The sequence below is a fragment of the Heterodontus francisci genome, chromosome 23 (genome assembly GCF_036365525.1).
Source record: "Heterodontus francisci isolate sHetFra1 chromosome 23, sHetFra1.hap1, whole genome shotgun sequence".
Lineage (NCBI taxonomy): Eukaryota > Metazoa > Chordata > Chondrichthyes > Heterodontiformes > Heterodontidae > Heterodontus > Heterodontus francisci.
In genome coordinates this window covers 2,905,165-2,922,916 of record NC_090393.1, presented here as the reverse complement: position 1 = coordinate 2,922,916, position 17,752 = coordinate 2,905,165, and the positions used below count along the sequence as shown (strand labels likewise).

Genomic DNA, 17,752 nt, shown 5'->3' with positions numbered 1-17,752 from the left:
CTCTGTTTATAGCCGTTCAGATAATAATCTGCCTTCCTGTTTTTGCTACCAAAGTGGATAACCTCACATTTATCCACGTTATACTGCATCTGCCAAGCATTTGCCCACTCACTTAACTTGTCCAAATTACCGAGGTCTCACTGCAACCTCCTCACAACTCACCCTCCCACTCAGTTTTGTGTCATCTGCAAATTTGGAGATATTACATTTAGTTCCCTCATCTAGGGCGGCACAGTGGTTAGCAACGCAGCCTCACAGCTCCAGCGACCCGGGTTTAATTCTGTGTACTGCCTGTGTGGAGTTTGCAAGTTCTCCCTGTGGACCGCGTGGGTTTTCGCCGGGTGCTCCGGTTTCCTCCCACAGCCAAAAGAGACTTGCAGGTTGATAGGTAAATTGGCCATTGTAAATTGCCCCGAGTATAGGTAGGTGGTAGGGGAATATAGAGAAGGTGGGGATGTGGTAGGAATATGGGATTCGTGTAGGATTAGTATAAATGGGTGGTTGATGGTCGGCACAGACTCAGTGGGCTGAAGGGCCTGTTTCAGAGCTGTATCTCTAAATAAATAAATTAATTATATATTGTGAATAGCTGTGGTCCCAGCACCGATTCCTGCAGTACCCCACTAGTCACTGCCTGCCATTCGGAAAAAGACCAGTTTATTCCTACTCTTTGTTTCCTGTCTGCCAACCAATTTTCCATCCATCGCAATACACTACCCCCAATCCCACGCCCTTGAATTTTACACGCTAATCTCTTATGTGGGACTTTGTCGAAAGCCTTCTGAAAGTCCAAATAAACCACGTCCACTGGCTCCCCCTCATCAACTCGACGATTTACATCCTCGAAGAATTCTAGTAGATTTGTCAAGCATGATTTCCCTTTCGTAAATCCATGCTGACTCTGTCCAATTCTACCACGGTTCTCCAAGTGCTCTGCTATAAAAATCTTTGATAATGGACTCTAGAATTTTCCCCACTACAGACGTCAGGCTGACTGGTCTATAATTCCCTGTTTTCGCTCCACCTCCCTTTTTAAATAGTGGGGTTACATTAGCTACCCTCCAATCTGTAGGAACTATTCCAGAGTCTATCGAATCTTGGAAGATGACCACCAATACATTCACTATTTCTAGGGCCACTTCCTTAAGTACTCTGGGATGCATACCATCAGGCCCTGGGGATTTATCAACCTTCAATCCCATCAATTTCCCCAACTAATACTAATACTGATTTCCTTCAGTTCCTCTCTCTCACTAAGCCCTGTGTTCCCCAACATTTCTGGTATGATATTTGTGTCCTCCTTTATGAAGACAGAACCAAAGTATGCATTTAGTTGATCAGCCATTTCTTTGCTCCCCATAATAAATTCCCCTGTCTCTGACTGTAAGGGACCTACATTTGTCTTCATCAATCCTTTTCTCTTCACACACCTATGGAAACTTTTAGTCAGTTTTTATGTTCCCGCAAGCTTACTCTCGTACCCTATTTTCCCCTTCTTAATCAATCACTTGGTCCTCCTTTGCTGAATTCTAAACTGCTCTCAATCCTCAGGTCTGCTGCTTTTTTCTGGCAAATTTGTATGCCTCTTCCTTGGATCTAATGCTATCTCCAATTTCCCTTGTAAGCCATGGTTTGGCTGCCTTTCCTGTTATAGTTCTGCGCCAGACAGGAATAAACAATTGTTGCAGTTCATCCATGCGCTCTTTGAATGTTTGCCATCGTCTATCCACCGTCATCCCTTTAAGTAACATTTCCTAATCCATCATAGCCAACCCGCGCCTCATACCTTTGTAGTTTCTGTTATTAGGATTCAGAATCAACTATGTCACTCCATCGTCATGAAGAATTCTCTATTATAATCGCTCATCCCCAAGGGGTCTCGCACAACTAGATTGTCAATTATTCCTCTCATTACACAATACCCAGTCTAGGATGGCCTGTTCTCCAGTTGGAACCTCAACGTATTGGTCCAGAAAACCATCCCGTATACACTCCATGAATTCCTCCTCTACGGTATTGTGACAAATTTGATTTGCCCAATCTACAAGCAGATTAATGTCACCCAAAATTAGATGTTCCTTTATTGCATGCGTTTCTAATTTCCTGTTTAATGCCATTCCCAACATCACCACTACAGTTTGGGGGTCTACATATAACCCCCACTAACGTTTTTTGCCCCTTAGTGTTTCTCAGATCTACCCTACAGATTCCACATAGTCAGAGCTAATATCCTTCCTCACTATTGCGTTAATTTCCTCATTAACCAGCAATGCAACTCCACCGCCTTTTGCTTTTTGTCTGTCCTGCCTAAATAGTGAATACCCCTGGATGTTCATTTCCCATCCCTGGTCACCCTGCAGCCAGGTCTCCGTAATCCCGACGACATCACACCCGTTTACATCTATTTGCGTGATTAATTCATCCACTTTATTGCGAATGCCTTCTCTTCTTCTCGGCAACAATTTGAAATTTAATGTCCATAAGGCGAAATTAGTGTGCCTCAGTCTTGGCAGGTGGGGGCCTGCATGACACTACTGAAGAACTGAGTTCACCTTTCTACCACTACCTTAGAGTCAGAGAGTCGTACAGCATAGAAACAGGCCCTTCGGCCCACCACGTCCATAATGCCTTTCTATGCTAATCCCACCTGCCCGCATTACTTCCATATCCCTCTATGCCTTGCTCATTCAAGTACCTGTCCAGATGCCTCTTAAATGTCGCTACTGTTCCTGCCTCCACCACCTCCTCAGGTAGCTCATTCCAGATACCCACTATTCTTTGAGAGAAAAATTTACCCCTTTGATCCCCTTTAAACCTCCTCCCTCTCACCTTAAATCTATGCCCTCTAGCTTTAGTCACCCCTACCATGGGAAACAGACTCTGGCTATCTACCCTATCTTTGCCTCTCAATTTTATATACCTCTGTCATGTCCCTTCTCAGGCTCCTTCGCTCCAGGGAAAACAGACCCAGCCTATCCAATCTCTCATTATAACTCAAGCCCTCCAAACCAGGCAACATCCTCGTGAATCTTTTCTGCACCCTCTCTAGCTTAATCACACCTTTCCTGTAGTGCGGTGACCAGAACTGCACACAGTACTCCAAATGCGGCCTAACCAACATTATGTACAACAGTAACATGACGTCCCAACTCTTGTACTCAATGCCTCGGCCGATGAAGGCAAGCATGCCATATGTCTTCTTCACCACCCTATCTACCTGTGTTGCCACGTTCAGGGAACTATGTATTTACACCCCAAAGACACTCTGTTCAAGAACACTCCCCAGGGCCCTGCCATTCACTGTAAATGTCCTACCCTGGTTTAACTTCCCAAAATGCATCACTTCGCATTTGTCTGCGTTAAATTCCATTTGCCAATCCCTTGCCCACTTTCCCAGTTGATCTATATCCTGTTGTAACCTTAGACAACCTTCTTCACTGTCCACTATACTACCAATTTTGGTGTCATCTGCAAACTTACTAATCATGCCCCCTACATTCACATCCAAGACATTAATATATATGACAAACAACAGAGGGTCCAACACCGATCCCTGCGGCACACCACTGGTCACCAGCCTCACGCTCTGCCTCCAATCACCAAGCCGATTTTGCATCCAATTGGCTAGCTCACCCTGGATCCCATGTGTTCGAACCTTGTGGACCAGCCTGCCATGTGGGACCCTGTCAAAAGGCCTTGCTAAAGTCCATGTACACAATGTCCATCACCCTGCCCTCATCAATCTTCTTGGTCACCTCCTCAAAAAACTCAATCAAATTCGTGAGACATGATTTCCCATGCACAAAGCCATGCTGACGATCCCTAATCTGACCTTGCCTTTCCAAATGTATATAAATCCTGTCTCTCAGAATTCCTTCCAACAACTTTCCCACCACTGATGAAAGGCTCACCAGCCTGTAGTTCCCTGGCTTATCCCTGTTGCCCTTCTTAAATAAAGGCACAACATTAGCTATCCTCCAGTCTTCCGGTACCTCACCCGTGGCTAACGATGATACAAAAATCTCTGCAGAGCCCCAGCAATTTCCTCCCTTGCTTCCCATAGCATCCGAGGATACACCTGGTCAGGTCCTGGGGATTTATCCACCTTAATGCACTTCAAAACCTCCAACACCACCTCCTTTGTAATGTTGATATGCTCCAAGATATCGCTGTTCCCTCCCTTGAACTCACTAGTTTCCATGGTAAACACAGACGAGAAGTATTCATTTACGATGCTGGGGGTTTACTGCAGGCCTCCTAATAGCCAGCGGGAGGTAGAGGAGCAGATATGTAGACAGATTTTGGAAAGATGTAAAGGTAACAGGGTTGTAGTGGTGGGTGATTTTAACTTCCCCTATATTGACTGGGACTCACTTAGTGCTAGGGGCTTGGATGGGGCAGAATTTGTAAGCAGCATCCAGGAGGGCTTCTTGAAACAATATGTAGATAGTCCAACTAGGGAAGGGGTCATACTGGACCTGGTATTGGGGAATGAGCCCGGCCAGGTGGTGGAAGTTTCAGTAGGGGAGCATTTCGGGAACAGTGACCATAATTCCATAAGTTTTAAGGTACTTGTGGATAAGGATAAGAGTAGTCCTCGGGTGAAGGTGCTAAATTGGGGGAAGGCTAATTATAACAATATTAGGCAGGAACTGAAGAATTTAGATTGGGGGCGGCTGTTTGATGGTAAATCAACATCGGACATGTGGGAGTCCTTCAAACGTCAGTTGATTAGAATCCAGGACTGGCATGTTCCTGTGAGGAGAAAGGATAAGTTTGGCAAGTTTCAGGAACCTTGGATAATGAGGAATATTGTGAGCCTAGTCAAAAAGAAAAAGGAAGCATTCGTAAGGGCTAGAAGGCTGGGAACAGACGAAGCCCTTGAGGAATATAAAGACAGTAGAAAGGAACTTGAGCAAGGAGTCAGGAGGGCTAAAAGGGGTCATGAAAAGTATTTGGCAAACAGGATTAAAGGAGAATCCCAAGGCTTTTTATATGTATATAAAGAGCAAGAGGGTAGCCAGGGAAAGGGTTGGCGCACTCAAGGACAGAGGAGGGAAACTATGTGTGGAGCCAGAGGAAATGTGCACTTTGCATCAGTATTCACCAAAGAGAAGGACTTGGTGGATGGTGAGTCTATGGAAGGGAGTGTAGATAAGCTGGGTCATGTCGTCATCAAAAAGGTGGTAGTGTTGGGAGTCTTGAAAAATATTACGGTAGATAAGTCCCCAGGGCCTGACGGGATCTACCCCAGAATACTGAGGGAGCCAAGGGAGGAAATTGCTGGGGCCTTGACAGAAATCTTTGTATCCTCATGGGCTACAGGTGAGGTCCCAGAGGACTGGAGAATAGCCAATATTTTTCCTTTGTTTAAGAAGGGTAGCAAGGATAATCCAGGAAATTATAGGCCGGTGAGCCTTATGTCAATGGTAGGGAAATTATTAGAGAGGATTCTTCGGGACAGGATTTACTCCCATTTGGAAACAAATGAAATTAGCGAGAGGCAGCATGGTTTTGTGAAGGGGAGGTCGTGTCTCACAAACTTGATCGAGTTTTTTGAGGAAGTGACGAAGAGGATTGATGAAGGAAGGGCAGTGGATGTTGCCCACATGGACTTCAGCAAAGCCTTTGACAAGGTCCCTCATGGCAGACTGGTGCAAAAGGTGAAGTCACACGGGATCAGAAGTGAGCTGGCAAGATGGATACAGAACTGGCTCTGTCATAGAAGACAGAGGGTAGCAGTGGAAGGGTGCTTTTCTGAATGGAGGGCTGTGACTAGTGGCGTTCCGCAGGGATCAGTGCTGGGACCTTTGCTGTTTGTAGTATATATAAATGATTTGGAGGAAAATGTAGCTGGTCTGATTCGTAAGTTTGCGGACGACACAAAAGGTTGGTGGAGTCGCGGATAGTGATGAGGATTGTCAGAGGATACAGCAGGATATAGATCGGTTGGAGACTTGGGCAGAGAAATGGCAGATGGAGTTTAATCTGGACAAATGTGAGGTAATGCATTTTGGAAGATCTAATGCAGGTGGGAAGTATACAGTAAATGGCAGAACCCTTAGGAGTATTGACAGGCAGAGAGATCTGGGCGTACAGGTCCACAGGTCACTGAAAGTGGCAACGCAGGTGGATAAGGTAGTCAAGAAGGCATACGGCATGCTTGCCTTCATCGGTCGGGGCATAGAGTATAAAAACTGGCAAGTCACGCTGCAGCTGTCCAGAACCTTAGTTAGGCCACACTTGGAATATTGCTTGCAATTCTGGTCGCCACACTATCAGAAAGATGTGGATGCTTTGGAGAGAGTACAGAAGAGGTTTATCAGGATGTTGCCTGGTCTGGAAGGTGTTAGCTATGAGGAGAGGTTGGATAAACTCGGATTGTTTTCACTGGAACGACGGAGGTGGAGGGGTGATATGATAGAGGTTTACAAAGTTATGAGTGGCATGGATAGAGTGGATAGTCAGAAGCTTTTTCCAGGGTGGAAGAGTCAGTTACTACGGGACATAGATTTAAGGTGCGAGAGGAAAAGTTTAGAGGGGATGTGCAAAGCAAGTTTTTTTTTTTTTGTTTTTTTTTTACACAGAGGGTGCTGAGTGCCTGGAACTTGCTGCCGGGGGAGGTGGTGGAAGCAGGTAAAATAGCGACTTTTAAGAGGCATCTTGACAAATACATGAATAGGATTGGAATAGAGGGATACGGAACCCGGAAGTGCAGAAGGTTTTAGTTTCGACAGGCATCAAGATCGGCGCAGGCTTGGAGGGCCGAATGGCCTGTTCCTGTGCTGTACTGTTCTTTGTACTATTTAAGACCTCGCCCATTTCCCGTGGCTCCACACATAGATTGCCACACTGATCCTTAAGGGGACCTACTCTCTCCCTAGCTACCCTTTTACTCTTAATACACTTATAGAATCTTTTAGGATTCTCCTTTATCTTATGCACCAGGGAAATCTCATGGCCCCTTTACACCTTCCTAATTTCCTTAGGTGTAGTCCTACATCCCCTATACTCAAGGGAGTCAGTTGATCCCAGCTGCCTATACCTGACATATGCCTCCTTCTTTGTCTTGACCAGACCCTCAATATCCCTCGTCAACCAAGGTTCCCTAAACTTGCCAGCCTTGCCCTTCCATCTAAGAGGAACATGCCAGCCCTGAACTCTTGCTATCTCACTTTTAAAAGCCTCCCACTTGCCAGACATCCCTTTACCTTAAACAGCCTCTCCCATTCAGCTTTTGAGAGTTCCTGTCTGATGCCATCGAAATTAGCCTTCGCCCAATTTAGGACTTAAACCTGAGGACGAGTCCTATCCTTATCCATAACTATCTTGAAGCTAACAGAGTTATGGTCACTGGTCCCAAAGTGCTCCCCAACTGACATCAACCACCTGCCCACCCTCATTTGCTAAGAGGAAATTGTTCAAGGGAATGGCCTGTGGAAACCGAGCCGCCATATATTTGATAGTGAGTATATATTAATGTCTAGCTTTTGTTTTGGATAAAGCTCCCACAGTCTACGAACGGCAAAAACTGGCATGGGAATTAGAGGTGCTGGTTTTATGGCAGGTTGCGGTTTTCCCACAATCTGGCATGTATGACAAAACTGGTCACGTCCTTGTAAAGACCTTGGAATGTCGACTTATACATGATTAGGTCTTCATGGGCTATCCTTAATATTCCCTGGTGACACTTGGGCAGTACCACTATCTGGTGAACTACCGTCAATTCTTGTCCGCAGGTCTGTGAGGCGGTCTCCACCTTGCTGGGAGGTTTGCTCGTGCTGTTGGGGGGATTAAACTAATTTGGCAGGGCAATGGGTTACAGAGTGGAGGTACAGTAGGGGGTGATGTACAGTCAAATACAGGAGAAAGAGAGTCAGTCTGGAAGTCAGAGCAAATATGGAGCTGTTAAAGCACAAGTGAAAAATGCAAAGCTGGATAGCATCTATTCTAATGCAAGGAGTCTTACTAGTAAGGCAGATGAATGGAGGGCATTGATTAGCACATGGGATTATGTTATTATTGCTATCAGAGAGACATGGTTGAGGGAGGGACAGGACTGGCAGCTCAATATTCCAGAATATAGACTCTTCAGGCGAGACAGGGGAGGGGGTAAAAGAGGAAGTGGCATTGCACTGTTGATCAAGGAGTCAATTACTGCAGTAAGGAGGAATGATATCTTGGAAGGTTCTTCAAATGAGGCCATATGGGTAGAACTTAACAAAAGGGGGGCAATCACTTGGCTGGGCATGTACTTCAGGCCTCCAAACAGTCAGGGAGATACAGGAGCAGATATGTAGGAAAATCTCAGACGTGTAAAAATAATAGGATAATAATAGTAGGGGATTTCAACTTCTCCACTATCAACTCGGATAGTCTTAGTGCAAAAGGCTTAAAGGGGACAGAATTCTTAAAAGTGCATACAGGAGAGCTTTTTGAGTCAGTACGTAGAAAGTCCTACAAGAAATGGGGCAGTACTGGACCTAATCCTAGGGAATGAAGCCGGACAAGTGGTAGAAGTGTCAGTGGGGGAACATTTCGAGGATAGTGACCATAACTAAGATTTAAGTTAGTTATGGAAAAGGACAACGGTGGACCGGAAATAAAGGTACTGAATTGGGGGAAGGCCGATTTCAATATGATAAAACAGGATCTGGCCAAAGTGGACTGGGAGCAGCTACTTGCAGGAAAGTCTACATCAGGCCAGTGGGAGTCAAAGAGGAAATAGTGAGTTCAGAACCAACATGTACCCGTTAAGGTGAAGGGTAGGACCAACAAGTCCAGGGAACCCTGGATGTCAAGGGATATAGAGGATTGGATCAGGAAAAAAAAAAAAGAGGCTTATGGCAGATTCAGAGCACTAAAAACAGCGGAGGTACTAGAGGAGTACAGAAAGTGTACGGGAGTACTTAAAGTAATTAGGAGAGTGACGAGTGGACATGAAAAAACACTGGTGGGCAAGATAAAGGAAAATCCTAAGGCATTTTCTAAGTATATTAAGGGCAAAAGGATAACCAGATAAAGAGTAAGGCCCATTCTGGACCAAAGTGGCAATCTGTGTGTGGAGCCGGAGGACATAGGTGAGGTTTTAAATGATTACTTTTCAGCTGTGTTCACTATGGAAAAGGACAATGTAGGTGTAGCGATCAGGGAGGGGGATTGTGATATACTTGAACATATTAGCATTGAAAAGGAGGAAGTATTAGCTGCTTTAGCGGGCTTAAAAGTGAATAAATCCCCAGGCCCAGATGAGATGTATCCCAGGCTGTTATGTGAGGCAAGGGAAGAGATAGCAGGGGCTCTGACACAAATTTTCAAATCTTCTCTGGCCACAGGAGAGGTACCACTGGATTGGAGGACAGCGAACGTGGTATCATTATTCAAGAAGGGTAGCAGGGATAAACCAGGTAATTACAGGCCGGTGAGTGGTTGGGAAACTATTGGAAAAAATTCTGATGGACAGGATTAATCTCCACTTGGAGAGGCAGGGATTAATCAGGGATAGTCAGCATGGCTTTGTCAGGGGAGATCGTGTCTAACTAACTTGATTGAATTTTTCAAGGAGCTGACTAGATGTGTCGATGAGGATAAAGCAGTTGATGTAGTCTACATGGACTTCAGTAAGGCTTTTGATAAGGTCCTGCATGGGTGATTGGTTAAGATGAGAGCCCATGAGATCCAGGGCAATTTGGATCCAAAATTGGTTTAGTGGCAGGAGGCAGAGGGTGATGGTCGAGGGTTGTTTTTGCAAGTGGAAACCTGTGACCAATGGTGTACCACAGGGATCGGTGCTGGAACACTTACTGTTTGTTATGTACATTAATGACTTAGACGTGAATTTCGGAGTTTGATCAGTAAGTTCGCAGATGACACGAAAATTGGTGGTGTCGTAAATAGTGAGGAGGAAAGCCTTAGATTACAGTACAATATGCGCTGGTAAGATGGGCAGAGCTGTGGAAAATGGAATTTAATCCTGAGAAGTGTGAGGTGATGCATTTTGGGAGGATAACAAGGCAAGGGAATATACAATGGGTGGTAGGATCCTAGGAAGTACAGAGGGTCAGAGGGACCTTGCTGTACTCGTCCATAGATCACTGAAGGCAGCAGCACAGGCAGATAAGGTGGTTAGGAAGGCATATGGGATACTTGCCTTTATTAGCCGAGGCATAGAATATAAGAGCAGGGAGGTTATGATGGAACTGTATAAAATGCTAGTTAGGCCACAGCTGGAGTACTGTGTACAGTTCTGGTCACCACACTATAGGAAGGATGTGATTGCACTGGAGAGGGTGCAGAGGAGATGCACCAGGATGTTGCCTGGGCTGGAGCATTTCAGCAATGAAGAGAGACTGAAAAGGCAGAGGTTGTTTTCCTTAGAGCAGAGAAGGCTGAGGGGGGACCTATTTGAGGTATACAAAATTATAGATTAGATTTGAAGAAACTTCTTCCATTCGCAGTGGGGTCAATAACCAGCAGGCATAGATTTAAGCTAAGGGGCAGGAGGTTTAGAGGGGATTTGAGGCAAAATTTTCACACTCAGAGTGTGGTTGGAATCTGGAAAGCACTGCCTGAAGAGGTGGTAGAAGCAGGAACCCTCAACATTTAAGAAGTATTTAGATGAGCACTTGAAATGCCATAGCATACAAGGCTACGGACCAAGTGCTGGAAAATGGGATTAGAATAGTTAGGTGCTTGATGGCCGGCACAGACATGATAGGCCCAAGAGCCTGTTTCTGTGCTGTATGACTATGACACTTCATCAGAATCCCATTTTTAACCTAGTAGCCTTCCAGAACTCCATTTGCCTCAGCTCAAGCCTATTATGCCGCTTTAACTTAACTCTGGATCGACTTGCTGAACCTTGATCAAAGAAGACTTACTGAACATTTCCTTCTGATCATCTAAATCCCCAAAGTAAGTTTCAGATATTTGGCTCTGTCTGCTGCCAATTTGACCTCCGAAAATGGAGCTTGTTTAGCCATTGCTTGGGTCACTACACAGGAAGAAAAAATTATTGGAACCTTTTCCTGTAACTGCTCTGTCTCTTTGACTTCACTTGGTCTTTCCGTGACTACTGGAGAAGCTACTACCTTCGCTCCGGCCAAATCATTCCCCAGGCGTAGGTCAACTCAGTCTACAAACAAACTATCAACAACTCCTACAGTTACTGTTCCAGACATTAGGTCACACGCCAGGCGCACCCGATACAAAGGTACCATTAACTAGAACCTTGGCATTCAATGCGCTCTCTGATGGAAAAGTTATGCCTTTCCCCAGCAAGAGAGCTTGGCTGGTTCTTGTATCCCTAAGTATAACTATAGGTTTAGCTGCCTCACTTGAGGGATAAGAGTTACTTTTCCTTTTAACAAGAACTCCCTATAACTCTCAGGTATCTTGTTCACGTCCCCCGCACTCTCAGCGGTTTTTGTACTTGGCCTTACAGCTACAGTCAGAGTTACAGCCTGATCTATCATACTCTCAGTCAGGGCCCCTTTCTCTGCATTGGCCTTGTGTGCCTTTTAACAACCTTCTCAACTTGCCCTGCCACCTTCAAAACTCAGTGTACATGTATGTCCAGGTCTCAACTGTTTCTGCACCCCTTTAAAATGATATAATTTAAGTTTATATTGCCTCTCCTCATTCTTCCCACCAAAATGAAATGCTTCACACTTGTTCTAAATTTGATCTGCCATGTGTCTGCCCATTTCACTAGTCTGTCTGTCCTGAGCTCTGTAACTGTCCTCCTCACTGTCTACTTTTCAAGTCTGTCATCTGCAAAATTATGAAATTATGTTTTGCATACCCAAGTCCAGGTATTTCGCTGCAGTCTCAAAAACAACTGCTTGCCACTACTCTGCTTTCTGTTCCTTAGCCAATTTTGTATCCATGCAGCCACAGCCCCTTTAATCCTATGGGCTTCAATTTTGCTAACAATTTTATGTGGAACTTTATCAAAGGCCTTTTGGAAGTCCATACACACAAACACACTACCCTTAGCAACCCTTTGTTGCAAAGAACTTGATCAAGTTAGTCACATTAAGAGGCATCTGGACAGGTACTTGAGTGAGCAAGGCATAGAGGGATATGGAATTAATGCAGGCAGGTGGGATTAGTATAGATACACATTATGGTTAGAATAGACGCGGTGGGACGAAGGGCCTGTTTCTATGCTGTACGACTCTATGACTTGACATTAGCCAATCAGTTTTGCCTTTCATTTATTCACCCACACTTTTCCAAATCACAATAAACTTGTCCTGGACTAATGCCTCGAAAAGATAACCCATCACTGACATTAGGCTGACTGGCCTGTAGCTGCTGGGTTTCTCCCTCGCCCCTTTTCTAAAAAAAAAAGTGCTGTAACATTTACAATCCTCTCGTTCTCTAGCACCACTCCTATATCGAACGATTGGAAGATTGCAGCTAGAACCTCCACCATCTCCACCCTTAGTTTCCTCAGAAACCTAAGATGCACCCATCTGGACCAGATGACCTTTCTACTTTGAGTACTGCCAACCTTCTTAGTACATCCTCTATTTTTATCCTATCCAATTTCTCCATGACCTCATCCTTCACTGGAAGGCGACACTGGCATCATCCTCTTCTTTTGTAAAGACGGAGGCAAAGTACACAGCCATGCCCTCTGCTTTCACAAGATGATCTCCATTTTGGTCCCTAATTGACCCCACCCTGCCTTTGACTGCCCATTTATTTACATCTTTATAAAAGACATCAGTTACCTGCAAATCTAACCTCATGCATTTCCTGCCCCTTTTAATTCCCTATTTAGTTCTCCTCTGCACTTTCTGCATTCATCTTGGCTCTCTACTGTATTATGAATCTGACATTTGGAACACTGTACATACTAATTCCACGGCTGCAGGATATCTAACAAAAGCTCTAGATACAAATGGGTTCATTGGGAGAATGCCCATCCTGACCTGGAAATATAATCATTGTTCCTTTATTGTCGTTGGGTCAAAATCCTGGAATTCCTTTCCTAATAGAGCACTGTGGGTGTACCTACACCAACTGGACTGCACTAATTCAAGCTGGCGATTCACCACCATCTCAAGAGCATTTGGGGATGAGCAATAAATGCTGGTCTTGCCAGCGATGCTCACATCCGATGAATGAATTAAAGAAAGATAAAGAGCGCTGCTCTCAGTTTAGCTTCAAATTCTACCAGTTTCCATCAACGGAGAATAAAGCGCAGTCATGATAAATTGTTCACTGTCCAACAAAATGTCATAATATCAACGAACAATGTTGTGAATTGTGTAAGGATGAAGTGCCAATGTGTCAATTGAACTACGTATCACAGGAGCGTGGTTATACAAATCAAAGAGGGAAACACTTTCCTGGCAGACAGGCAAGAGTCACCAAGACACAGAAAACAGGTCGCCTGGGCTCAATTTTATCTTCATCTAGTCAGTGGCTATGGGATCCAATAAAGAAAATAAATACAGCGAAAAAAATACTAGCAGCTTAACATATAGAAGGTTAAGGGGATTCTCCACTCCACCAATGGTTAAAGACCACCCACTCAAATCAAAAAAATCCAGAATGGAACTGTGATGGGAACATGGATAAAATAACAGAAAAGCCCTTATTTTACAGACCCAATGTTCTCTACACAAAAACAGAATGTCATGTTAGTTATCAATCTTTAAGATGCTGCCACAGGCACAAATGTAGTATTCACCACAACAGTTAGCTAAAACTAATTGCTTCACTGCATTTTTGACAAGTAAATTACAACCCAGCCTCACTACAAAACAAATTGCTTTGTTTCCACTTTCAGCATATTGCTAATCCATTGCTCACACTCACCTACAATCCTTTGCCCATCTTCTGTTTTTAATCGCACAATCTGCATTTTCACATTTGTTCCACTCACTGAGGCCAAGACTCCTTCCACTTTTGTCCAGACACTAAGAACTGAACCACAGAGGACGTGATATGTGCGGCACCGCAGCCCAACTTCGCAAACCATTCCAAGGCTTACTTTTTTGCAGTTTCCACGCCTATTAGGATAAAATAATGAGTTACAAGAGGAGCAGTTTCACCCTTCAAAGATATTAGCCTCAAAGACATCTCTGGATTTGAAATGCATTGCGACTTGCCCAGTTGACAATACACGCATTTATCGAGCATCATGAACCCTGTAGCTGGAAAAATGAAGGAGACATCTTTCCGCATTCTGGATAAATTGAATCAAGTTCTTTCCACCTTAGAGTTATATTGTTGAATTTTAATATGTAATGGAATTAGAACAGCAGACACATAGCTTTTGCTCTACACACAGCCTGGGTCCAAACCCTTACATCTGACATCGACTAAACCTATGGGTAACTACTAGATGCACAACGATGCACTTAGAGCAAGCCTTGTTAACAGAGACTCTACTTAGGAAAGACGACACTTGGAAGTAGAAAAACCAGAAAGAGATATTTCTTGACCAAGTGAAAAACAGAGACAAGACACTGCACCATTCAATCAAAATCAACGCCGCTCCATTTCACCGCTCACTTCCCTCCTTTCAGCTAGCACGCCTCTTGTTCCCCTACACCCCCAACCTGCCGCTTCCCTGGGCGGCAAGAGGGAACAGCGACCAGTTGGGCACGGGAGAACACAGCGGGATGGAATGGCGAGCAGTTGGGGGCGGTGAGAAGGCAGGTGTAGGAAGGAGTGGGAAACTGATTGCAGCAATTACAGGAAGTTACAAGGAACAGAAGCAGCAATCGGGAAAGGGTACTGTTTGGGGGTGGGGGGGGGGGGGTTGAAGGTGGCAATTGCGGCCATTGAAGAGTGAGGGGGTTTGGGTTCAATTTTTTGTGTTTATTTGAACAGTGCCATCTTTATTACTGCCAGCTGCCTGAGACGTCACAGACAGTGGCATTTCTGTCGACAAGGCTGCATTTGTGCATGTGCCAGTTCTGTACCATCTATCGGCTGCGTTGTCATCAAACGCAGCCTATTCTATAACACACTTACTTTCCAAGTATCTATCTATTAGGCACCTCAACTGATTGTTTCTGGGGGATTCCCTTCCACATTCTCGTACTCTCTTTAAGACGACTATTTTATTTGGGAGTGAAAAATCCACACGTCTGACAATATAGGGAACAGCAATCATTCTTACAAGTCAAGGAACTACTGCAAGATGATCAATGTTTTGCTCCATCACATGGGCAGTTACGACTCTACGTTTTTTTTTGAAATTACAAATACTTTCTTCACCCATGAAAGCAAACAAACTGAAAACCAACTTCCAGCAGTGAACGAATGGCTAACCCAGGCCACTGACTGGGTTGCAGCTTGAGATGGTTGGCCTTTGATTTCTCTCCTATAAAATATCTCACATGAGCTTGCCAGTTCCCATAAACACATTCCTAGAGCTCCACATCACAGTGCTGCCTCTTGCATCCTCCCAAATTAATGCCAAATGTTCTGCTTCCCATTGCAACATGCTTCTTCCTGTAGTTTGGGGAAAAATTCTACAACTTCAACAGTCAATCTTCCAGGTGTGTCACTGCTTCTCTAAAGAAAGAAAACAGATTCTGTCATTCCGAAAGAAGTACAGTTCCATTATACAACTTTCATTCCAACAAGCCATCTCGCAAACAACCAAGAGTAACAGAACTAGTTCATCGAGGGGAACTAGGCTTGAATGAACATGGTTATTCAAACTGATGTTATCTAAGCAATGACAGCACATCACTCAGAACTTAGCAGCCACCCATTATTTGATTGCTGCATACTGATATCTTCAGACATCCGCCTTTCTCTTTGTATATTCAGAAGTCCAGAAAAAGATGACCTTAATTTGCAGTGCTGCTCCATCCCTCCAGACACTGAAGGCCAGAGGTTCTGAAATTTATCACTTGGCCCACAAAATGGATCAAGGAAAACAACCCTCCAATTTTAGATATTGGGGAAAGAGGAGAGGAAAAAAAGTACTTAACTATTGACAAAACAGTTTGGAAGACAAGATTGCACATTTACAAAGTCATCTCTCCATTGTAAAGATACAATATGCGCATCTATATAGAACCTAGAACAGAAAAACAGCTCAAAACACTTCAGAAACATGAGCCAAAGGAGCAGATACTTGGAGGACAACCAAAGAGGTGGATTTTAAGCAGCGTTTTAAAAGCAGACAGCTGAAAGCATTTAAGGGAGTGGATTCTAGAGCATGGGGCCCAAGCAGCAACTAATGGTGGAGCAGATAGACAACACGTCAGAGTCAAAGGAATGGAGAGTTCTTTGAAGCAAGTCATGGGGGTGAAGAACGGCTTTGCTCATCCCAGTATTTAACTGAAAGAAATGACAACTTTTCTAAGACTATGTTGGACAAACATGCTGATAACAGAGGCAGCAGAGTAATAGAGTTGTATATTATCAGTCTATACATGGAAGCTGAATCCCAAGTTTACAGATGTCAAGCGATGTATGTAGATAAGGCAGAAAACAGCACCAGGAATAGATCATCACAGGATTTTTCTTCAGGCAAGTATACAGAGACAGGAAGAAAAGCCAGAATTGGAGATATTCTGACTACTAGTGGGTAGGCAAGTGTGAAACCATGCCACAGCAGTCCCACTAAATTGGACAACAGAGAGGTGTAGGGGTAGTATGGCAGAGTTAACCACGTGAAAGGGCGCAGCGAGGTAGAGAACTAAATGGAGGGATATTGCACTGCTGCAATTTTAAGGTTAGACTTGGGTTAGAACATTTTCACTGCTGTGACGGGTGTAAATCTAACTGGAAAGATTCAAAAATGCATTGTAGAAAGTTGGACACAGATTTCACAGAAATGTTACAGTGCAGGAGGCAGCCATTTGGCCCATCATGTCCGCACCGGCTCTCCGAAAGAGCAATTCACTCAGTTCCATTCCCCTGCCTTCTCCTGTAACCCTGCACATTCTTCCTTTTCATACAACAGTGTAAGTCCCTTCTGAATGCTTCAATTGAACCTGCCTCCACCACTTTCTCAGGCAGCAGATTCCAGACCTTAACCACTGTGAAAAAGTTTCTCATGTCACTTTTGTTTCTCTGAGCAAATACTTTAAATCTGTGCTCTCTCGTTCTCGATCCTTGCACGAGTGGGAACGGTTTCTCTCTACTCTCTCCAGACCCCTCATGATTTTGAATACCTCTATCAAATTACCTATCAGCCTTCCCTTCGCCAAGGAAAACATTCCGAACTTCCTCCAATCTATCTTCAGAACTGAAGTTCTTCATCCCTGGAACCATTCTCGTGAATCTTTTCTATACCCTCTCCAATGCCCTCACGACTTTTCGAAAGTGCAGTGTCCAGAACTGGACGCAATACTCCAGCTGAGGCCGAACTAGTGTCTTACACAAGTTCAACATAACTTCCTTGCTCTTGTATTCAATGCCCCTATTAATAAAGCCCAGGATATTGTATGCTTTATTAACCGCTCTCTCAACCTGTCCTGCCACCTTCAATGACCTATGCACATATACACTTAGGTCCCTCTGCTCCTGCATCCCCTTTAGAATTGTACATTTTATTCTATATTGACTCTCCATGTTCTTCCTGTCAAAATGAATCACTTCACATTTCTCTGCATTGAACTTTCTCTGCCCATTCCACCTACTTGTCTATGTCCTTTTGGAGTTCTACACTATCCCCCTCACAGCTCACAATGCTTCCAAGTTTCATATCATCTACAAACTTTGAAATTGTGCTCTGTACACCAAGGTCTAGGTCATTAACATATAT

At 44.3% G+C, this 17,752-nt stretch overlaps 1 protein-coding gene across 4 annotated transcripts in view; it reads right to left on the bottom strand.

Annotated features, from left to right (window-relative positions):
* sbno1 (strawberry notch homolog 1 (Drosophila)) overlaps positions 1-17,752 on the bottom strand; it is a 171,729-nt gene that overhangs the window by 23,183 nt on the left and 130,794 nt on the right. For all 4 annotated transcript variants that reach the window (XM_068054523.1, XM_068054524.1, XM_068054522.1 and 1 more), the window contains one exon: positions 13,834-14,027. In XM_068054523.1, the coding sequence (XP_067910624.1) occupies positions 13,834-14,027 (194 nt within the window). The remainder of the gene's footprint in view (positions 1-13,833; positions 14,028-17,752) is intronic.